General features: G+C 37.4%; 1 protein-coding gene across 12 annotated transcripts in view; it reads right to left on the minus strand.

Moving 5' to 3' along the window:
• The window catches only part of BABAM2 (BRISC and BRCA1 A complex member 2), a 574,233-nt gene that overhangs the window by 402,686 nt on the left and 146,074 nt on the right, over positions 1–25,473 (minus strand). For all 12 annotated transcript variants that reach the window (XR_004027068.1, XR_004027067.1, XM_030800431.1 and 9 more), the window contains one exon: positions 13,239–13,315. Coding sequence is in view for 10 of the 12 variants with exons in the window: in XM_030800431.1 (XP_030656291.1) it covers positions 13,239–13,315 (77 nt within the window). In the remaining 2 variants the exon portion in view is untranslated. The remainder of the gene's footprint in view (positions 1–13,238; positions 13,316–25,473) is intronic.

Raw genomic sequence — 25,473 nt, forward strand, 5'->3', positions numbered from 1 at the left:
AGATAATAACAATCTTTAAGTAAATGAATCTTTTTAAAAGACAAAAATAAAAGTAAACTTATGCCTGTCAGCATGATGCAAAATACTAAGTCCCTAGACAGCGTCCAACTTTTTACTTAGCTCAACTGTTGCAAGTCATAGTAAAAATGGTTAACTGCTACTCTCCTTGCAAGCATTCTTGCAGACTAGAAGAGAACTGGTCTAGGGAGTCTCCTAAATAGAGAGCATTTCCATTAGAGTGGCAGGTTTCTGGGCGCGAATGAAAAACCAAATACATCACAAGACAGGATATTTTATTATTTCCTTGGTTTGTCCTGCTAAAGCCAAAACAGTGTGGCAAAAGCAGAAGCAGGAAAGGAAGGCAGGGTATTTGTGAAGTATAATGGGCAAATCAGTCTTGCAGAGCAGCTTTCTGACTTGGCTTGTTGTTAGCTGAGCTCCAACTGGGAGGCTGGAATGTCACACTGTGACTGGCCTTGAATGCCAAGCTGAGAGATTCAGTCCACTAAAATACTGAAGGGGAAGTGGAAGCAGAAAGATTACTTGGTTAACATTTTCCAAACAGATTATTTTAAATAGTACAAGAAATTTTAAATAAAATAACATCGTCATCCCAACAAAAATGCCAACAGCTATAGTCACAACGGCCAGCTTTTGGACCTAGTGGCCAAGGTTCAAAATGTATGGTATGGGCAAGGTGCAGTGGCTCACGCCTGCAGTCCCAACACTTTGGGAGGCCACAGTGGAAGGATAGCTTGAGCCTAGGAGTTCAAAATCACCTGGGCAATGAAGTGAAACCGAAACCCCGTCTCTACAAAAAAATGGTGATGCACACCTATAGTCCCAGCTACTTGGGAGGCTGAGGGTGTTGGATCACTTGAGCCAGTGAGGTCAGAGCTGCAGTGAGCTATAATGTACTCTAGGCTGGGCCACAAAGCAAGACCCTGTCTTAATAAATAAATAAATAAATAAATAAATTTTTTAAGAAAGAATAAGTGAAACAGTTATTATCAGGTGGACTGCCAACAATATTTCACTTAGATGGGGTTGGTAGGCAGGCTATGAAACAATTAAAGAACAACCTATTACATTAAGAAACCAAGGCCAGGTGCAATGGCTCATGCCTGTAATCCCAGCACTTCAGGAGGCTGAGGCAGGTGGACTGCTTGAGCCCAGGAGTTCAGACCAGCCTGGGTAATGTGGCATAAACCTGTCCCTACAAAAAAAAAAAAAAAAAAAAGTACAAAAATGAGCGGGTGTGGTGATGTGCACCTGTAGTACCAGATATTTGGGAGGCTGAGGTGGAAGAATTGCTTGAGCCAGAGAGGCAGAGGTTGCTGTGAGTCATGATCACGCCACTGTGCTCCAGGCTGGGTGACATGGCGAGACCCTGTCTCAAAAAAAATATATAAAATAAAATAAAATAAATAAAATAGCACAGTATAACAAAGCAAAGAAAGTGCAAAATTCTTATAGATGAGATAAATCAATAAAGTCTCAATATCTATTTCAGCTGATGCAACAACAAACTTCGCAACACCACTGGGTCCTCCAGGCGCCATCAGTTTGGTTATCAGTTTCTATTTGATAGTCATCCATGCCAAGCCCCACAGTGTCTCTGCATTGTGCTACATAAGTAATGAGCAGCATTCTCAGTTTACCAAGCTGATTAGCTAGAACAAATTATTATGTAATAGATCTGAGATGGGGAAGCATTGTGTTAAAACACACACAAGCACACACACACACAAAAGCAGCAGCCAAAGCACTCCAGGAGACATAGATCAAAAATGAAGTTGAATTTCAGGTAGATTCATTAAAGTAGAAGCTCCAGAACATTATGTGCAATGTTTCTGTAAAAATCTATGAGTCTGTTTGGCCACTATTTAATTAAATCGTACATTCCATTTAAGTAACAGTTCTGAAACTGTTCTCATTTTGTTTTAATCATTCTCAAAAAATATATATTTAAATCTAGTGATATAGTATGGAATCCTTAAAAATGAACAGTAATTTTATACTGCTTCTCTGAGGACATGGAAGATAATGTGTTATCCGTATCATAATTGATTTTTTTCTGACTTTTTCCTCTGAAAGGAAAAGTGTATCAACTTCAAAACCTTTGGGTATTTCTTGACATGACTTCTTCACTCTGTCACAAATAGCTTTGAAATATCCATCATTCCTCCCAGATGATAAACAACTATATTGCTCTTTTTTTTTTTTTTTTTTTTTGAGACAGAGCCTTGCACTGTCACCCGGGCTGGTGTGCAGTGCCGCGATCTCGGCTAGCTGCAACCTCCGCCTCCCAGGTTCCAGTGATTCTCCTGACTCAGCCTCCTGAGCAGCTAGGATAACAGGCACCCACCACCACACCCAGCTAATCTTTTGTATTTTTAGTAGAGACAGGGTTTCACTATGTTGGCCAGGCAACTCCTGACCTTGTGATCTGCCCGCCTCGGCCTCCCAAAGTGCTGGGATTACAGGCGTGAGCCACCGCACCCGGCTGCTCTATTGTTAAAGACAAAAAAAATGTCTACATTTTCATTTGGAAATTCTTTAGAAAGAATTCCTGCAACAGGGTAATAGATACCTTTCTGGGTATCTGCCAGCCTATGCTTATCTTATCTTGTGTTAAAACTGACCTCTACTAATCAGGTTGATAATACATGACCCAGAAATCCTGGCCATATAACTTGATCACAAGTGGTCACTTGGCCCAAGCTGCCAATCAGATCCTCTCTCCCAGGAATTTAAACTCAATGACAAACTCTCTGGTGGCCTTGAATTTAGTCCTCATGCAGGGGCTCAGGAAGTCATTTCTACCTAATGTGGAGAGAAACAGAAGTCAGGGGTTGGTTGGGGTGGAGGGGCGGTTAGAATATAGTGACAATGGAATATGTTGCAGGAGAAAGACACAAACATGGACACAGATGCTGACTGGCTACTATGTCTACCAGCCTTCCAGTTCCTGATTCTAGTCCCTGAGAACCTGGCTATCCTTTCTGCCCTTGGGCATCACAGGCTTTACTTGATTCCTTACAAAGACAAATAAATTCTTCAATTTATGTTAGTTCCAATGGGTTTCTTATAACAAAACAGCCCCTGATTAAAATAAATTGTTTAAACCACAGATAATTTCAAAGGTAAAACCAGTGTTAGCAAACTACCAATGTTAGCAAACTGTTTGATTTACTAGCCACAGACTTGCTCAATATAACTTACAATATTTCAATAATCCCTCTTCAAAGTTGCATAAACAGCGTTATTCAAAGAACTGGCAGAATTAAGTTCTGTCACTTCCTATCAAACCTCATCATTGTCAGATCCAAAGAATGAACACGGCTCATTCTTTCCACAAACATTTATTAAAACTCTCTAAATGCCAGACACTCAACTAGAGATTGGGAATAAAGTATGAGCAAACAGCCTCACTCTTTGCCCTATTTAAATACGGTACACAAAAATACAAATGCAATAATTTCTTCTAGAGTTAATTGCTACAGAGTATGACTAGGATGGCTATTTTTACAAATAGGTGTTTATATGACACTCATGGCTCTTTTTATGTGAATAGCTGCTATAGCTGGAAAATTTTCAACCATTTCAGTTGCACCATCTTGGACCTTAACGTGTATTTCATTCAAATCAATCTTGATCACTGAAGATTCACATTTCCAATATCATTTAAGTAACAGAATATGTTGCAGGAGGAGTTGTGTCTTCTGCAATTGTGAGATTCAAGGACTTCTTCTTACTTAAGATATCCTTTGACATTTTTCAATAGAATCTTATACAAATTGGCAACTCTTTTACTGGCCAACAATTGTCTCTTCACAGTAAAAGACCCGAGGAAACAATAATATCATTCCTAATGTACTATAATCTTCTGATCTTTTTTATTTCAATTATTTAACTTTGAATGGGGATAATTCTGTAAGAATCAATTAGTGAGTAGAAATATGCCCTCTCTCATCTCTCATTCTCATTCTCATTAACTGCACAGTTTCCTTTATTTACAATGAAACAGATTTACAGAAGTACTATTTTCCAATACATAAAATATTTTGAAATATAAGTTTAGTTACATGCTATTTTCATTAATCTGATTGCAGAGGGCAGAGTAAAATATATAAAGATAAAATTGATTCAGACTCCAAATCTGCAAATAACTGTACATTCTTCCTGTTTTCTGAATTAAGAGCAATGTTCCAATTACAAATTCCTTGTATAATAAATAACTTCTAAAGATCAAATTTCTGTTGGCAAAAGGCTGATACAAGTAACAGAATGCCACATTCTTTATAATACATACTTCAACCAACGAAAATCTGAACACTAAAGATTCATTAATTTATGCATGCATGCATTCATTCTATTTCTTCAACAAATATTTAATTGAATATCTTTACTGTGCTAGAGACTAAAGGTTTAATTTAATAAACACAACAGTCTCCATCTCTAACTTCATTGAACTTAAGTTATGAAATAAAATTACTGTAAGTTCCAGTAAATTACTGAATACTTTGATTCAGCGTTGGTTAGAACTATAGTTTAAACTAGCCAAGCGCAGTGGCTCACGCCTGTGATCCCAGCACTTTGGGAGGCCGAGGTGGGCGGATCACTAGGTCAAGAGATCAAGACCATCCTAGCCAACATGGTGAAACCCTGTCTCTACCAAAAATACAAAAATTAGCTGGGCATGGTGGCCAATACCTGTAGTCCCAGCTACTCAGGAGGCTGACACAGGAGAAACACTTGAACCCAGGAGGTGGAGGTTGAAGTGAGCCAAGATCACTCCATTGCACTCCAGCCTGGTGCTAGAGCAAGACTTGGTCTCAAATAAATAAATAAATAACTATCGTTTAAACCATACACCAGAAGTTTTCAATGAGATTTAATGAGAAACTTTAGATTTAAAAAATTGTTTATATAAAAATGTCAAGACTGCAAAGCACTGAGTTAGCCATTACCCTTTGCTTGGAAAGAAAAAGGAGAAGGTTAGAGAATATTTAACTATTATTTACCATAGAATATAATTTAAATCTATACTTACTCATTTTCCTCTTACAATATAATTAGGTTTCCTTAGAGGTCTGTTACTTTAAAAAGGCAAAAAGCTGGCCGAGCACGGTGGCTCACGTCTGTAATCCCAGCACTTTGGGAGGCTGAGGCGGGCGGATCACAAGGTCAGGAGTTCGAGAGCAGCCTGGCCAATACGGTGAAACCGTGTCTCTACTAAAAATACAAAAATTAGCCGGGTGTGGTGGCACGTGCCTGTAGTCCCAGCTACTTGGGAGGCTGAGGCAGGAGAATCACTTGAACCCAGGAGGCAGAGGTTGCAGTGAGCCGAGACCGTGCCACTGCATTCCAGCCTGGGAGACAGAGTGAGACTCTGTCTCAAAAAAAAAAAAAAAAAGGCAAAGAGCTTTTCTGTTTGCTGAGATAGTTATCTTACAAGAGTTTATAAAACTATACAACCTTTCAATTAAGTGTGTTTGTATTAGAAAACTACATTTGTTAAAATGTGTGTTGCTGAGAATTGTGTGTGTTCGTCTAAAGATGAATATTATGTTGGTTGTAGGAGGCTGAATTCTATCACAAATATTGTGGTAATTAAACACTATGACCTTACTGACCTTGTATAGAATAGATTTAAGGTTGCTAAAAATAATGGAAAGCCCAGAAATAAAACCACGCTTCTACAGCCAACTGATTTTTGACAAAGGTGCCAAGAACACACATTGGAGAAAGGACAGTCTCTTCAATAAATGGTGTTGGGAAAACTGCATATCCACATGAAGAGGAGTAACACTAGCCCTTATCTTTCATCATATACAAAAATCAACTCAAAAAGGATTAAAGAGTTAAATGTAAGATCGGAAACTATGAAACTACTAGAAGAAAACATAGGAAAAATGCCTCGTCACAACTGGTCTCAGTAAGAATTTTTTGGATAAGCTCTCAAAAATACAGAAAACAAAAGCAAAAATGTATAGATTACATCAAACTAAAACGCTTCTGCACATCAAAGGAAACAATCAACAGACTGAAGAGACAACCTACAGAATGGGAGAAAATACTTGCAAATTATACATCTAACAAGAGGTTAATATGCAGAATATATAAAGAATTCAAGCCCCTAAATAGAAAAAGAAAATAATCCAATTAAAAATGAGTAAAAGACCTAAAGAGACATTTTTCAAAAGACATACAAATGGTCAACCAGTATATGAAAAAATGTTCAACATCGCTAATTATCAGGGAAATGCAAATCAAAACCACAATGAGATATCATCTCACTCCAGTTATACAATGGCTACAGTCAGCTCTCTATCCATGGGTTCCACATCCATGCATGCAACAAACCAGTTGATGAAAAATATTTAAAAAACAGGCTGGGTACAGTGGCTCGTGCCTGTAATTCCAGCACTTTGGGAGGCCAAAGCAGGCAGATCTCTTGAGGTCAGGAATTTGAGACCAGCCTGGCCAACATGGTGAAACCCTGTCTCTAAAAACAAAAATTCAAAAAACAAACTGCATCTGAACTGAACATTTACAGACTTTTGTCATTATTCCCTGAACAATACCATATCACAGCTATCTACATAGAATTTACATTGTATTAGGCATTATAAGGAATCTAAAGATGATTTAAAGTACAAACATAAGGCAAAGATATTCTGGGTTTGGTTCCAGACCAATGCAATAAAGCGAGTGTCACAATAAAGCAAAGTCATATAAACTTTTTGGTTTCCCAGTGCATATAAGAGTTATGTTTACTATACTATAGTCTATTAAGTGTGTAATAGCATTATGTCTAAAATAAAATGATAATACCTGATTTTAAAATACTGTATTGCGGCCGGACACGGTGGCTCACTCCTGTAATCCCAGCACTTTGGGAGGCCAAGGTGGGTGGATCACCTGAGGTCAGGAGTTCAAGACCAGCCTGGCTAATATGGTGAAGCCCCGTCTCTACTAAAAATATAAAAATTAACCGGGTCATGGTGGTGTGCACCTGTAATCCCAGCTACTCAGGAGGCTGAGGCAGAAGAATCACCCGAACCTGGGAGACAGAAGTTGTAGTGAGCTAAGATCGCACCATTGCACTCCAGCCTGGGAGACAGAGCGAGACCCTGTCTCAAAACAAAAATACAAAAAAATAAAAATACAAATAAGAATAAAATACTGAATTGCTAAAAAATGCTAACAATGATCTCAGCCTCCAGCAAGTCACAATCTCTTTGCTACTGCAGGGTCCTGCCTCGATGCTGATGGCTCCTGACTGATTAGGGTGGTAGTTGCCTGAAGGGTGGCATGGCTATGGCAATTTCTTAAAATAAGACAACAATGAAGTCTGCCACATTAATCGACTTTTCCCTTCAGGAAAAATTTCTCTATAGCACAAGATACTGTCCGATAGAATTGTACTCACAGTAGAACTTCTTTCAAAACTGGAGTCAATCCTCTCAAACCCTGGCGAAGCTTTATCAACTAAGTTTATGAAATATTCCAAAGCCTTTGTTGTCATTTCAACAATGTTCACGGCATCTTAACCAGAAGTAGATTCCATCTCAAGAAACCACTTTCTTTGCTCATCTGCAAGAAGCAACCTTCTTCATCAGTACAAGTTTTACCATGGTATTGTAGCAATTCAGTCACATTCTCAGGATCCACTTCTAATTCTAGTTCTCTTGCTATTTCCAACACATCTCAAGTGACGAGGTGCATTGTCAATGAGCAATAATATTTTGAAAGGAATCATTTTTTCTGAGCAGTAGTTCTCAACAGTGGCTTTCAGTAAACCGTGTTGTAAACAGATGATTGTTATTCTACTGTAGAACACAGGCAGTTAGATTTAGCATAATTCTTATGGGCCTTAGGATTTTTAGAATGATAAATGATCCTTGGCTTCAAATTAGTCACCAGCTGCCTTTGTCCCTAACCAGAAACTCAGTCTATCCTTTGAGGCCAGGCATTGCCTTCTTAACTATGACAGTCCTAGATGGCATCTTCTTCCAACATAAGGCTGTTCCATCTACACTAACAATCTGTTCCTAAGTGTAGCACTTCATCAATGATCTTAGCTAGATCTGGATTACTTACTGCATCTTCTCTATGAGCACTTGCTGCTTCACCTTGCACTTCTGTGTGATAAAAATGGCCTCTCTTCTTAAATCTCATGAACCAACCTCTGCTAGCTTCAAATTTTCTTCTGCAGCTTCTTCACTTCTCTCAATCTTCTTAGAATTGAAGAGAATTAGGACTTGTTCTTGATTAGGCTTTGGCTTAAGGGAATGTTGTGGCTGGTTTGATGTTTCATTCAAACACTAAAACTTTCTCCATATCAGCAATAATTTTTTCACTGTCTTATAATTCATGTGTTTACTAGAGTAGCACTTCTAATTTCCTTCAAGAAATTTTTCTTTGCATTCACAACATGGTTAACTGTTTGGCCAAGAGGCCTAGCTTTCAGCCTGTCTCAGCTTTCAACATGCCTTCCTCACTAAACTTCATCATTTCTAGCTTTTGATTTAAAGTGAGAGGTGTGGGACTCTTCACTTGAACACTTAGAGGACACTGCAAGGTTACTAACTGGCCTAATTTCAAGACTGCTGTGTCTCAGGGAATAAGGAGGCCCAAGAAGAGGGAGAAAGGAAAAAGGATGATCAGTACAGCAATCAGAACATACACATTTATTGATTAAATTCACTATCTTATATGTGTATGTATGTTATGGCATCTCAACACAATGACAATAGTAACATTCAAGATTCAACAATCACAGATCACCATAACAGAATAATAATGAAAAAGTATGTGGAAATGCTTCATGATTTAGAAAGCAAAAATTTTTAAGTTTAAACAAATAATTAAAAAGTTTGAAATGGTATAAAAATTACCAAAATGTGACACAAAGGCATGAAATAAGCACACGCTTTGGGGAAATGGCCCTGATAAACTTGCTCAACACAGAATTGCCACAAACCATCAATCAATTTGAAAAACAAAAAATCCTTGTTGAAGCACAATAAAATGAGGTTTGCCTGTACACAGGAAGATGGGCATAGGTTATATGTGAATACTATGCCCTTTTATACCAGGGACTTGCACAGGACGTCTTAGAACCAATCCCCCATGGATATTGAGGGATAACTGTATTATTAAAAGGACAAAAGATCTGGGCATGGTGGTGTGTGCCTGTAGTCTCAGCTACTTAGCAGGCTGACGCAGGAAGAACACTTGAGCCCAGGAGTTCCAAGTCCAGCCTGGGCAACATAGCAAGACTCTGTCTCAAAAAAAAAAAAACAAAACAACAAGCCAGGCGCAGTGGCTCATGCCTGTAATCCCAGCACTTTGGGAAGCTGAAGCAGGCAGATGACGAGGTCAAGCGATCGAGATCATCCTGGCCAACATGGTGAAACCCTGTCTCTAATAAAAATACACAAATTATCCGGGCGTGGTGGTGGGCACCCGTAGTTCCAGCTACTCCAGAGGCTGAGGCAGGAGAATTGCTTGAACCCGGGAGGTGGAGGTTGCAGTGAGCCAAGATCGCATGTGTGTGTATATATATGTGTATGTATATATGTATATATATAACATATATATATGTGTATGTTATATATGTATATATATAACATACACATATATATACACACATATATATGTGTTTTGTTTAAAAAAAAAACCTCATCTTTCTAATTCTATGAACTTTTATAAACATAGTTTCCATGATCAATTACCTTTTCCTTTTATTTGGCTGTGAGCTGCTTAACACCAGAATCTTGAATCATTTTAGCATAAGAATTGCCATTATATAATGTTTACTTATTATTTATTTATTATAGAGCATACTGTGGGCTAAATTAAGTCCCCAATGTATAATGATGATACCCAACAATAATTTACTAGAATATAATTATGTTATATGATGAGTGACAGTCCTAATACACTAATCACAAATGTTATTAAAGGTTTCCCATGAAGAGCTTATAGTAATGAGAGGATATACAGTATCAGCAAATGCTTCCTAACATAAACCCATGTTACTAGAAAGATGCCTGTGAAGTCACATTATTTTTGTCTCAAGACTGTGGACTGACCACACACACTTATTTCTTCTCTAAGACCCACTCTCCAATCCCATTAAATGATAGTGAATACAGAAAGATAAAATCCCAAACAACAGAAAGATGAAGAGGAAGGGAGGACAGTAGTTAATCAGTAGATGAGAAAGTTTAGCAAATTGCTAGAGACAGAATGCAGATGGAAGTGTAGTACTTGACAAGGTAGGGCAGAGGAAAGCTTTGACCTGTAATAATGTGAGGAAGAGGCCACTGATGAGGAGGAAGCCATTTGTCCTAGTAAACCCATAAACGTTTGTAGTTATCCAGGGTAAGGGGAGGCAAGAATGAGACACAGGGCTAAGAACAGGAAGAGTAAGCAAAAGCTCCTCACGGAATAGTCTATATACCTACCACCCGAAAATGACAGGGTGACCAGGTATGTATCCCCAGGTATTCAATGAAGAAATAGAACAAACTATGTGAGGAGAGCTAGAACAGTTGGCTCACATCTGGCCCATCATTCATCCACACATTCCATAAGCCTTGCTCACCTACTCAGAAGTCCCAATCAGTATTTTATCGTCTATCTTAAACAGAAATAAATACCTTTTATTTGAAGAAAACCTATAGAATAAAAGAGGGAAAAATATGATAAACAAAAATATAATCCCTAGGAAAAATTAAAATAATTCAGATAACAGAAGAAAACTTTTTTTAAAAAATCTCTAAATTTTATTCTTTGAAGGATTTTAAAGGACCTATATTCATAAAATAAGAACAAGATGCTGAGAATGAGAAACAGTGTAAGAAAGAGTTCTTAGAAATTAAGATACCTAATTGTGACTGTAGTAATAAAAAATTATCAGATGGGCTAAAGGAAAGGCAGAAGGGTGGAAAGAGGAATAGAATCTGAGCAAGTTATCTGAGAATGGGTTCCAGCAAGATAAGTAGGTAACCCGTTTATCAAGAAATCATTCCACAAAACATAGAATCTACAATACACAGATTCTACAAAACAAGGTCAAATTCAAAAGAGTAATAAAGGCACATCTCACAGTGATAATTATGCAGGAAGAGGCCTCCGGAGCCATCATTCAAGCAATTTATAGACAAGGCACAGAAGACAACTACAGATTTAGAACGGACAGTAAGTTATCAATCTTGAAAATGCAAAAGGAAAATAACCAAAGACAAAAGCTGGGAGGTGAAGGAAGAGGAATTGAAGGAAGGGCAGGGGCTAATATATTCATCTTATAAAATGCAGAGGCAAAAGACACAGTATCTATGGTTAATGTAAAACTAAAGAGTATACTACCGTAAGTATTCACCATTCTTGCATAGAGATTGTCCTTAGGTAGTAACAAAGCTAACTGTTACCAGGTACTTACTAAGAATTCTTAGGGGTTATTCATTAACTGTGTAATACAATGTCTAAAGTGATCCATTAAAAAAAGTAAGTAAAAATTTTTAAGCTACAGGGTAACCAACACAGGAACTAATAATGGTGATATAATTACATTAAGAAGGAAAAGAAAAAAGAGTTCAGGGGTATAGGGAAAATAGGCTGATGCTTCATGTATCAGCATCAGCGCAGGAAGTCAAAAGATAACAATGTCTAAAACTGATAAGGCAAGAAACAGAGGCAAAAGTACATTATTTAAAGATATGGAGATCATCCCCAGAGAGCTAAACTGAAAATTTTTAGAACCTGCAAGTGATTCTCTCAGGAAACTGGACTGGGAGAGAAGACTACTGGTTTCATGTATCAAAAAATTCCAGTACTTTTACATTTTTAACCACATGAATTATTTACTTTGATCATTTCTTTTAAATTTAGTTAATAATTTTTTCAAAAAAAACATAGCAGTCAAATCTGTCCTACTACTTCAGACAGGTAAAATTATTTTATATTTTAATGGTTTCCAGAAAATGGTCTAATAATGCAAGGCTGACAAGTCAGCATGTCTAACATTTCTCATTTAATCTTGCATTTGATAAATTAGTATCAAGTGATTCTACAGAATATAGTACTAAGAATACAAAATACTATATAGAGACATGGACCCTCCCTGGCATGTAACGGTAAAACACACTGGTCCAATGGCCAAAAAGCGGTTTACCCATCTGTTCCGTGTTTAATATCCATGTTCTTTATTTTTCTTTTTAGGAACAGAAAAACTTTAATAGGCTGTTCACCACAAGAATAGGTTGAAGAGAGAAAATTCCTGTGAGATTACCAACACTAACCAACCAAAGCCACTGTGATTTCCACACTAGGCTAGAGGTTCAGTATTGGTAACAGTGACAGAGAAAAGCTGATACAGCCTAGATGGCTGCTGTAGCTGATGGGCTGAGTCCAATGACAGATCTTCCATACTATCCATCCAAGATCAAAAACTTGTGGTCCAGGAACTCAAGCCAGCCCACAGACACATTCAGTTTAGCCTGCATAATACTGGCCGACACCATGTTTTTAATTTTGGAAAAGTAGCAACATCTAAAACTGACAGAATTCAGGTAAAACTTCAGACGTCCACCTTCTCTCAATAAATCATTAAAGGTAACTCCCCTTAAGTGACAGGGTGTCCCAATTTGTCACACCTAGCCTGTTTCCCTTACTATATTACCAATCTAGCCCTTGTAGACCGTTTGTATCTCTGATCCTTGCTATAAAGGATATAACATGTTGATATGCCTAAGCCATGCCAAGAGTTTTTGAGGTAGGACTCTTACACTTTGGTAACAACAGGAGACAGATCAGTGACAAGTCGTGGTGCAGCGGTTCCACAGGGGGGTTAGCAGCAGTGATGGACAGCAGCCACTCCTACCTAAAAACTGTTTCTAAATGGCCAGGTATTCTAAAGCAGCGGACTCTTTATTGAGCATTACGTAAAAGCCGCCTATAGAGAAAAAAACACATAAAAATTACCAGGCATGCCTAAATATTAGGAATTTCTGTGCATGCCTATTTAACCACAACTTATTCCCTGCCAACTGCCTTATTTTTAATCAAACTAGAATTGAATGGCAGATAAGAAAAGTGGTAAATGCTAGTGAACAATATCTTAGGAGATAACAACTAACAGCCGGAAATGAAAACTGAAGCACAAAGTCCAATAGCTGACACTGTAACCTACATTTTGAATAAAATAGTCATCATTTACTTACATTTTAATGTCTCTCCAGCATATGGTATGTGCAGTTTAAATCGGTCACAGTTGGGCCCAGGAGTCAATGATGTGCAGCTTTAAAAAATGCAGAAACAGAAGAAAGAAAAGATTTTTTAAAAACAAACTTTAAAAACCCACATGTTTATGATACTAAACAAAACAGGATCTTTATACAGAACAGATTAAAACACTGGCTTACAGAACAAAATAAAAGTCTTTAATAGTCACGGAAGCCAAGACATGAAGACTCGTCCCAAAACAAATAATTCATTTATTTCACAATAAAACTTACATGTGTTTTAACAACAAACATCAACAGTGTGCTTCAACTATTTTTCTCAAAGAGGCATATCTCGACTTTTAAAATTAGGTATATTATCCAAAACACATGTCTATTCTTATGCCAAGAACTGTAAAATAAGAATAGTTTTATGATCATATTTTAAATATGGACTCTTAGCTTTCATTCTGTTAGTACAAAAAAGAGCCCACTTTTAGCCTTTTTCTGGTACCAGATGGTTTTCTTTCATTCCACAAAGGTACAGTGCTTTCTTCAGATTTGGCACACCATAACTTTCATCTGCAGGAAAGCACAATGTATACTCAATTTCAAGTAAAACGCAAATTTAAAAGGTGGGGGGTAGTTACCCAGGTCTCAACAATTTGGTATTTTCTTTTTGTTTTGTTTTTCAAGACAAGGTCTCACTCTGTAGCCCAGGCTGGAGTGCAGTGGTGCAATCTCTGCTCACTGCAGCCTCAATGTCTCAGGCTCAAGCTCCTCCCACTTCAGCTTCCCAAGCAGCTGGGACCACAGGTGCACACCACCACACCTGGCTTTTTTTTTTTTTTTCTTTAAGAGAGAAAGTCTCACTATGTTACCCAGGGTGGTCTCGAACTCCTGGGCTCAAGTGATCCTCCTCCCACCTAGCCTCCCAAAGTGTCAGGATTACAGGTGTGAGCCACTGCACCTGGCCTGGTTTTTTTTTTAATCTATTATTTCACAAGGTTATACAATGTTTCTTGCTCTTCACAGATTTGCTGTACAAGATAATTTATTGTCTTAGAAGTCATAAGTTCAACTGCATAACAGCTGCATAGGCTTCATAAGTTAATAAAATATTAATATGAAGTCAATTGAGAAAGTAATATGTCTTCATTTTGTTTTAAAAAGATGAGAGTTTTAATTTACAAACGAAAGCAAGGAGGCTAATTTTCTTCCATACTTCCAACACTGGCTGTGAAGCAATTCTAAAAAAGAACCTATAAAAGTAATTTAAGGGATGGATGCATGGTTGAAATAAATGTACAATTTCCCTACATGGCAACTTGGAAGGGCAAGAGTCATTTAAAAATAAATTCAAAAAATTTTGGCTTTAAGTAACTCAGACCCCACGTTAGAGATTTACTATTATTTTTTCCCAAAACGATTTGAATGTGAAAGAGAAAAGAACCAGACAGTGGCCAGGCGCAGTGGCTCACACCTGTAATCCTAGCACTTTAGGAGGCCAAGGCAGGCAAATCACTGGAGGTCAGGAGTTCAAGACCAGCCTGGCCAACATGGCGAAACCACATCTTTACTAAAAATTCAAAAATTAGGCCAGGCGCAGTGGCTCACACCTGTAATCCCAGCCCTTTGGGAGGCTGAGGCAGGCGGATCACAAGGTCACGAGATGGAGACCATCCTGGCCAACATGGTGAAACCCTGTCTGTACTAAAAATACAAAAATTAGCTGGGCATGGTGGCACCCACCTGTAGTCCCAGCTACTCACTCGGGAGGCTAACTCAGGTGAATTGCTAGAACCTGGGAGGCAGAGGCTGCAGTAAGCCAAGATCCCACCACTGCACTCCAGCCTGGGCACAGAGCAAGACTCCACCTCAAAAAAAAAAAAAAAAAATAGCCAGGCATGGTGGTGGGCACCTGTAATTCCAGCTACTCAGAAGGCTGAGGCAGGAGAATTTCTTGAACCTGGGAGGTGGAGGCTGCAGTGAGCCAAGACTACACCACTGTGCTCCAGCCTGGGTGACAGAGTGAGACTCTGCATCAAAAAAAAAACAGAAACTTTAACAAGGATATGTTTAACATAAATCACTAAGTTGATTATTCCTCATTATCTTCTGGGGTCAATAAAAATACCAGTTTATAAACTAAACAACTAAGTTGCACCAGCAATTGAATGGTAACCAATTTTTATATTTCACAGGTTTTAAGAATACTTTCTCATTTTCCTTTCAATATAAAAAAATTCCTCAGAGTACATTTTAGAGGCATCATATTTCCCTTTTAGTATAATCTTTTCTACCCCACAACACAGTAGTTATTTTAAAAGACTATAGAAAACCCATAAATTCTAGCATTATGAAGTATAATCTAATGATGGTAATGAGCATCATGTCATTATGAGCATGCTGTTATGAGCCTTATAAGCAACACTAAGATTTTTCTTTTTCTATTGCATTCAACTGCAATGCTTTAAATTTATGAAAAACACCATTCACAATCAAGGATCTTTTTGGGGCTTGGGGATCAAATTATCTAACTACATAGCTTAAAGACTGAAGTTAGCAGTAGTACAGGAAATCCTCAGGATTAACCTGATTCCAGTTTGTTTGAATAACTCACTCCTTCTTCAATGACAAATTGTTTTTTTCCCGAATGGTTACACTCATTGTTGGGCCACACTTTTTATTATATACTTTAACCAGAACTGGTTAAGTGTTTTTGTGCCCTGCCATGTCACCTTCCTCCCTTACTACATCAACAGCTGGTTCCAGCAACCTCAGTGTATTAAAAGGTACATTTCTAAGGGGGATAGGAAGAGATTTGTTAAAGGATACAAAATTATAGCAAGATAAGAGGAATATGTTCTAATGTACTATACCACTGTAGATGACTAGAGTTAACAATAATAAATAGTTTCAAATAGCTAGAAGGAGGATATTGACTGTTTCTATCACAAATAAATGATAAATGTTTGAGATGAGGATATGCTAATTACCCTGATCTTATTACTATACACTATATGTATCAAAACATCATTATGTACCCCATAAATATGTACAATTCCTATGTGCTAACAAATTATAATTCTATGAAGAAAAAAGTATATTTCTCTATCTCTGTGTTTCATTCACTGATTTTTTTCATTTAGATAAGATTTATCAAGCATTGCTCTAGGTGTTAGGATTATAGGATGGACGAGACAGAGAAGATCTACGGTCTCATGGTACTTAAATTCTAGTGAGGGAAGAAGAAAATGATAAACAAGAGACAAACACATAAAGATGGTTTAGGATTGCTAAATGCTATGAGGAAAATAAAACAGGGTGCTGCACTGAAGCAAGAGCTACTTTACACTGGAATATCAAAGAGGACCTCTGTAGGAGGTGAAATCAGAAAACTGAATAACACAAAGGGGCCCACCATGCCAAGTTCTGGGAAAGAGCATTCCAGGCAGAGGAAACAGCTGGTGCAAAGGTGTGAAGGCAAGAACCAGCTTGGTACATCTGGGGAAGAAATCTTGATATATCTGGGCAATGTGGCTGGAGCACAGTAAATGAGAGAGAGAAGAGCAAAAGATTAGGACACAGTAAATGAGGGAGAGAGGGGCAAAAGCAAGGGATAGATCACACCGGACCTGCAAGTGGTTGCAATTCATTCAGCTTTTATGCCAAGCACAAAGGAGGGTTTTGAGCAGAAGAGTAAAAACATCTACGTTTTTAAAAGATCACTTTGTCTACTGTATAGAAAAAAAAAAGACCACAAGAGAAAATGAACACAGCCAGACCAGGGAGGAGACCATTTTAGTCAAGAAAGATGATGGAGCAAAACCAACATGCATTTATAGATGGTATCACCTACTTCTCTGCTATCTACAGAGATCCTTGCCTGTCCATTTTCTAGCTCTGGTGCAGTGACAATGCTGCTGCTTCAGTAAACATTCACTTCACAGTCTTCAGTGAGGAGACAGTGTTCTGTGATGGGGGGCTGAGCAGAGTGTAGCCCACCTGGCAGATAAGGCCCACACTCAGGCGCATGAGAGCAAGAATGGTGCTAGAAAGGAATGAACAGGGTCACAGAGGGCAGAGACCATTCCCCTCAGCCTCTCACCTTCAGTCATGGAGAGGAGTGTTTCAGGGTGTGGTTATCCACCTGGAATGGGATGAGGAGCTCTGCTGCCCAAAGTCTCTACTATTTAAGGAAAGACATCGCTATAAGGAACAGGGATTGCAAACCTCTAAGAGTTGTAGGAAGGCCAGGGCAGCTGGGAGCAATGTGGATGAGTCTTGTGTTTACCCCCCAGGGATGCTACTGGTCTCACCAGGTTTCTCAATCTTCACTGGGACTGAAAACCCAATGCAGGTAGGATAATAATAATAATAATAACCACTTTAGATCTGAAAAAAGAAAGAAAGATGATGGATCCTTGGACTAGGGTAACAGCAGTGGAGACGAAACAAATAGATTTATTGAATAAGACTTACTAGCAAAGGAGCATGTTTAGGGAAAAGGAAATGGAGAGTTTAAAGTGTGAGATGATAGCCAAATCTTCTATGGAAACAGTCAGGCTAATGGGTGGGCTAGCCAATATATAAGGGCCACTAAAACGCCACAGAAAAGATAGAAGAAAAATTTACAAAACCTCACCTTAGTGTTTTATGATATTGGAAAGATCACTTACTTTCCAATATCATAAGTAGGAATGGGGGACAGGGGTATGAAGAGTAATACTTTTCAAAAGCACACTCAAGTCAAAATTCTAATCTCCAGTTAGCTGCAGGGATTCTGCTTTACTGAAAGGAATCTACAAACGTGGGGCCAAGAGCCAAAGTGCTCAAGGCAACAGAGGAAAGCTGCCATTAGTAGGTCTCTTTCTCCTAAGTGGCACTCAGCTTGTCTTCCAATGAAATGTTGGGCAAATCATTTAAGATATGTTACATTCTATCTTCTTATATTACCTAGGATAAATAGGTTTATAGGAAACAAGCCAATGCCATGTACCTCAAGTTTCTTCTAAGATTAAACTAAAATGTTTCCTCTTCTTAAGTTACCTGTGTCTAAAATTGGTTTGGTCATGTTCTTTAATTTACTGTGAAAATTCAAGCTGCACAAGAGGAGGGTGCTCATTTTTCCATTAATCAAAAAAGAGCATAGGGGCAGGGTGCGGTGGCTCACGCCTGTAATCCCAACAACTTTGGGAGGCTGAGGCAGGCAGATCACCCGAGGTCAGGAGTTCAAGACCAGCCTGGCCAACATGGTGGAACCCCATCTTTATTAAAAATACAAAAATTAGCCGGGTGTGGTGGTGCATGCCTGTAGTCCCAGCTACTAGGGAGGCTGAGGAAGGAGAATCGCTTGAACCTAGGATACGGAGGTTGCAGTGAGCTGAGATCATGCCTCTGCACTCCAGCCTGGGCAACAGAGCGAGACTCTATTAAAAAAAAAAAAAAAAAAAAAAAAAGAGCATGGGTTTAAAAGAGCTTTCCTCTGTTGCCTTGAGGAGTTTGACTCTTGACCCCAAATCTGTATATTCCTCTCAGCAAAACAGAAGGCCTGCAGCTAACTGGAGAGTACCATTTTGACTTGATTGTGCTTTTGGGGAGTATTACCCACTCCCGTCCCCACTTCAGGTAAGTGATCTTTCCAATGTCATATAGCACTAAGGGGAGCTTTGGTAAATTCTAAACCCATGGTAATGTTTAAAAAGCTTTAAAAATACATGGAAATAGTATGATTCCACTTATGGAAAAAGGATACTTGTAAGTATGTATATCTACACACATAGACAGATTTCAGAAGGAGAGTAACCAAAACGTGGCCGGATTTGAAATGATTTTTACAACATTCTTCTAATTACCTTTCTGCGTTTTTTTTTTTTTTTTTTTGAAACAAGGTCTTGCTGTCACCCAAGCTGGAGTACAGTGGTGCAATCACAGCTCACTGAAGCTTCAAACTCCCGAGCTCAGGCGATCCTCCCACATCAGCCTCTCAGGTAGCTGGGACCACAAGCGCATGCCACCACACTTGGCTAATCTTCTGCATTTTTAATAGAGGCAAGGTTTCACCATGTTGCCCAGGCTGGTCTCAAACTCCTGGAATTAAGCGATCCTCCTGCCTCAGCCTCCCAAAGAGCTGGGATTATAGGCATGAGCCACTGCACCCAGCTGCTTTCTGCATTGTTTTGATTTTTATAATGAACATGAACTATGAACTCTTTTACTATTATAATTTTTTTAGGAGACAGTGTCTTGCTCTAGAGCCCGGGCTGGAGTGCAGTGGCACAATTATAACTCACTGCAGCCTTGAACATCTGGGCTCAAGGAATCCTCCCACCTCAGTCTTCCAAATAGCTGGGACTACAGGTGCACCACCACACTCAGCTAATTTTTTTTCTTCTTTTTGAGACAGGATCTCAGGGCTTTGCCCAGGCTGGTCTCGAATTCCTGACCTCAAGCAATCTTCCCGCCTCAGCCTCCCAAAGTCTGGGATTATAGGCATGAGCCACGGTTCTTGGACACAATTATAAAATATTTTAAGGCTAAATACAACCCTTTTCTATTTGACTAAGAAAACTTGGCTACGATGGCCTGATTTTATCTTTTTCTTTTAAAGTACTTCACTCCTTCTCAGAAGTACAGAATTCAGGGTGATATACTGATGAACAGTCTTCAAGTAAAGCATATGAAAGTCTTTATACTGTGATATCACGAAACTTCACATTTCTAACATTTATTATCTTTCACAGTTTCTTTGGGTTGGAATTTGGGAATGGCTTGGCTGGGCAGTTCTAGCTTAAGGTCTCCCATGAAGCTGCTGTCATAAATCAGTAACAGATAACTAATACAGCAGGGAAATTCGCTCATCTAGAAAGCCATTTCCTTATACAAGTATGAAAAAGCTAGTAAAGAAAAAGCTACTGGCTACATTAAAATTATATTTATAGAATGGCAACTTGTCCTCACACGTAGTTAGAGCCAAGGTTGAAAAAGCCAATATTCCAAATTGAATCACTTTTAATTTAAAAATTATTTTTAAATGATTTTAAAATTGCTGACAGTTAAGTATAATTTCAAATTTGTCTCTCAACTATATTTCATCAGTGTTCACTGTGTGTCTGGCACTAAGTGCTAGGAATATAGCAGTAACAAGAACAAAAAACATATCTTGGTGTTAGAGTACAGAAAGGATTTTGGATAAAAACTATGCTGTAAAAATGTATCTTTTACCAATTTCAAATTACCTAAATATACCAGGAATGCACTGTTTTAAAGTTTAACATGTGGGTGAACAAAGGGAGTTAAATTCACATTATACAGATTATGAAAGTGGGAATTATCAAGGGGGAATTCTTGATAGCATCAAAGGAGGTAGTTTAATCTACTACTTTATTACAGAAATGGCAGTTAATCATTGACGCAATAAAATGCTGAGCGTAAGAACCTTCGCACATTCTCATCTGTTGAGTCTCTTATTTTACATTTAATCACATGACTCCCAGTATTATTTGTCTATTTTTCTCATTGTGGCTTGTTTTCCCAACTAGATCATAAGATTCTAGTATCAAGCGCTATGTTACACTCTTTTTTAAGTACGTCCTAGTATAGCACCTAGCACAGTGCTAAGTATCCAGCACTGATGAAATTTTAACATATTACTAACACTCATAAACTAAGCTCAAGAACTGTCATTTTACAGATAATGACATCAAAGAGCAAAGGGTCTCACTGGCACTCTGGGATTGGAAACCACTTCCAGGACACTCTAACCATATCTTAGTCTCCATGGCCTAGGCATCTTTAAATCTCCAGTGTCTAGCACTGATATCAAGGAGGTGAACACTCCAACAACTATGTGTGAGGATAAAGGTTTGCTGAATGAATGCATACATCTTGACTCCTAGTGTTGTACTCTTTTCATGATTAAAAACAACAACAAAAAAAAAAAGACTGTTGATTTAACTGGAATTGGGATGATGTGCTCATCCTCACCTCCAAGAAAGGCAAAAGTGTGATTATTTGTGGAAGGTCTTCCCTTTGAAGAACTGTACACACAACTCAGAATTTAAACTTTAAGTTATTACCTATAATTATTATATTTCCACAATAAACAAATAACAGCAGCTAATATTTGTCGGGCATTTACTAACGTGGCAGGCACTATTCTAAGTTCTTTACTTATATTAAACTATTTAAACTTACAGCAACCTTCCAAGACAGGTGCTGTTATTACCTCCAATTTATAGATGAGGGCACTGAGGCACGTAGATGCTCATGTAACTTGCTAGTGAGTGACAGAGATGGGATCCAAACCCAGGATGTCTGCCTCCATGGCCCACTTTCTTAATTACTACATTAAACCAGCTCTCAATAATTTAAGAGAAAACCATCAGATTAATGAGATATCTTATGATTAGTGATTTATAAATCATAATTAGTGACTTATAAAGATTTATAACTATAAATCTTATAATTGGTGAACTATATTTTCAACAAATGATATTTTATTAAGTACCTAGAAAAATGAGAAGTAAAAGATGACAAAATATTGCCAAAAAGAAGTTCTATTACATGTGTTCTAATGAAAAGAAAATTATTTATCAGTAATAAGTATAAAAACTGTAAACACATAAATCAAGGCTACAAGAGAGGGAACAAGCCCCCTGTAACTTGATGACACAGACTCTACGATGATGACACTGTTCATTGATTTAGCAAACTCTTTATATAAATAAACTGTAAGTAAATAATGAAAGGTAAATTTGGATTTGACTCCTCTTTAAATTATCATTTGTTCCTAGTTACTGAGATCCAACTCAAATGTTAAGGTTTCAGTATAAAAAATAAAAGTAGGCAAATTTTACTATACTTTATAGGCTTTTTAGTGACAGCCAAGAACTAATCTAGATTAACAAAGCTGTATGAAGATATTCTACAACCTTTAAAACACTAGCAGTTTTAAAATAATGCAAAATATAAGAAAATATATTCTTTCTGGCTTAATAGGGATAACCCTATTTTTTGACACACTGTCTGGAAAAAATAATGACTTAGACCATTTCTATTCTTCAAGCCACCTAAAAAGAACAAAGTAGATGAGTCCAGGGTTCCTTCCCTGAGTCTACGTCAGTTTCCTTTACCCTGACTATTAATTTACCATTTGGCATGTGTCCTACATAGCTTCCTGTTTTCTTGATAGTGACGTTTGTGCTAAACCAACAATATTTAACATCAGCTGAGAAGGAAGTCTTCAACTTTGGCAACCTAAAATAACAAGTGACTCTCAAATAAAATATGCTCAAAGATCAATAACTGCCTTTTAAAAAAAAAGTCACATATTACAATAAATTACTGTTAACTAATATTAACTACATTTTCATCTTTTAGAATTTATTTTCTCTGAATTAAATCTAACATCAATTACTCAGTTTCAAAAATTATCATGGTTTCTAGACTGGATGCAGCAGTAAAGAAGCTGGAAGACTGACAAAGGGTATCTTCACATCTATCTAAATAATCTAAAACATGGGCATTTTATCTGCAAAGGCATCTGAACTGGTTCATGGAATCTTACATATTCAACCTTGAAAGGGCTATAATTATACCTCATCTGACTGGCCAGACCAAATCCACAAGGTCAAGTCTTAGACCTTTTTACAAGCAAAAAGGACAAATTAAAATTGGTAAAAGAAGACAAAATTGCATTCAGATAGATTTTCTACGTTGATTTTCAGGGGAATGGGGCTATGCATTTGATGACATATGATATTCTTGATACATCAAGTACATTCTATCTCTAAAGCCTAAAAACTATGGCTAGACCCTACTAGAAAAAATGATACATTTAATTCTTAGCATAGGATTCCAAAATGCCATCACCAAAATAAGTGACTCAGCCCAGAATGTTTTAAAAATTACAAAATTAAAATATTCAAGAAAATGTGTTTGCCAGTTCATGTGGCGTCAACTGTTATTCTCAGCTTCTATGCCATATCTCCATTTATAAATGATAAACTTCAACTCTACTTTAGAGTAGGAAGTATTTTTAAATGTTGGTAGGTGTCCCTATAACAAAAATGTGGTTTAAATTACAATATGGTTTCAGTAGGAATGATGGGCTCACATACTGTTTTTAACAGCTAACTAGGAGCGGGGAAAAAAATCCTTTAACTTTTTCAGATAGATGCTTAGCTTATTAATTTTCAACCTTTCTTCTTTTCTAATATGTGCATTTAAGTAACTCTGCTAAGAGAGTAAGAGGAAATTGATAGGATTATCTCAATAAGTACAAGTGTTTGATAAAATTAAACATCCATTCATAATTTTAAAAGCTCTCTATAAACTGGGATAAAAGGGAACTTCCTTAATCTGATCAAGGTTATCTATAAAAAACTTGAAGCAACATCATACTTATAAACAAAACATTAAAATTTTTTTCTTTGAGATAGAGGATGAGACAAGAATACCAACTCTCATCACTTTAATTCAACATTGTACTGGAGGTCCTAGCCAGGATGGAGGAAATAAGGAGTATAAAAATTGGAAAGAAGAAATAGAACTTACTTTTTTGCAGAAAATGTGACTGTGAACATAGAAAATTTTGTAAATGTTCATATGCACTATTGGAATTAATATGTGGGTTTAGCAAAGTTGTTAGAGCATACGTAGAAGTCAACTGTATTTCCATATACCATCAACTGTCAGAAAATAAAACTTTTAGAAAGATGCCATGTAAAATAATATCAAATGATCAAATATACAGAAATAAATGTTACCATAGATGTGCAAGATCTCTACACAGAAAGCTATTATTAAGAAGAAAATAAGTAAACAAATAAATGAACAGAGATATCATGTTCATGGATTAAAAGACTCATAATGAAGCCGGGCACAGTGGCTCACGCCTGTAATCTTAGCACGTTAGGAGGCCAAGTCAGGTGGAACACTTGAGCTCAAAAGTTTAAGACCAGCCTGAGCAACATGGAGAAACCCCGTCTCTACAAAAAATACCAAAAAGTTAGTGGGCATGGTGGCATGTGCCTGTAGTACCAGCTACTTGGGAGTCTGAGGTGGGAGGATCGCCTGAGCCAGGGAGGTCGAGGCTGCAGTGAGCCATGATCACATCACTGCACTCCAGCCTGAGCCACGGAGTGAGACCCTGTCTCAAAAAAAAAAGACTCATAATGAAAAGTTGTCAGTTCTCCCTAAATTGATCTGCAATCTGAAAGGCAGATTCTAAAATACAAATGGAATGCCAAGAACCTAGAATAGATCGGATTATCTTGAAGAAGAAAAACCTGATAGGATTATTTACAATAAACAAAAGGTAGAAGCAATCCAAGTGTCCATCCATGGATGAATGGATAAACGAAGTGTAGTATTATACATTATATATCTATATTATACTACACATATGTATATATACATACACACACACACAGATACACACACACACAAATGGAATGGAATATTATCCAGCCTTAAAAAGGAAGGAAATTTTGACACATGCTACAACATGGATACATCTTGAGGACCTTATGCTAAGTGAAATAAGCTAGTCAAAAAAGGACAAAGACTATATGATTCCACTTACATGAGGTATCTAAAGTAGTCAAATTCATAGTCAGAGAAAGTAGAACGGTAGTTGTAAGGGGCTGAGGAGAGAGGGAAATAGGAAGCTATAATTTAATGGGTACAGAGTTTCTAATGGATAGTTGTAATGATTGTACTACAATGTGAATATACTTAATGCCACAGAACTGTATGCTTAAAAATGATTAAAATAGTAAATTTATGTTATATGTATTTTACCACAGTAAGAAAAACTTTGGTATGAAATTTGCACTACTGGATTTCAAAATTTACTATAAATGTTAGTAATTAAAATACTGATGTTGGTACAAAAATAGACAAACCAGTAAAACAGAATAAAGAGTCCAGAGACAGACCCTCACATTTCTGGACACTTAATTTATGACAAAAGCATTTCTTCCATTAGTATCTACATATTTTTTCAGATTTCTTTTTCAGGTATGGCAGGTGAAAACACCACAATATAAGTAATATAAATTATCTTTACAGTGTTGCTTATTTTATCTTTATATCATTTTTAGCTTATATTTTATGTTTTATAATCTATAAATATATTTTTATAAGTACGCATGTAGCAGAGGTACACAATAAAATGATCTGGGGTGTGCTATAGTCTGAATGTTTGTGGCCCCTCAAAATCCCTATT

The sequence above is a fragment of the Nomascus leucogenys genome, chromosome 19 (assembly GCF_006542625.1).
Source record: "Nomascus leucogenys isolate Asia chromosome 19, Asia_NLE_v1, whole genome shotgun sequence".
NCBI lineage: Eukaryota > Metazoa > Chordata > Mammalia > Primates > Hylobatidae > Nomascus > Nomascus leucogenys.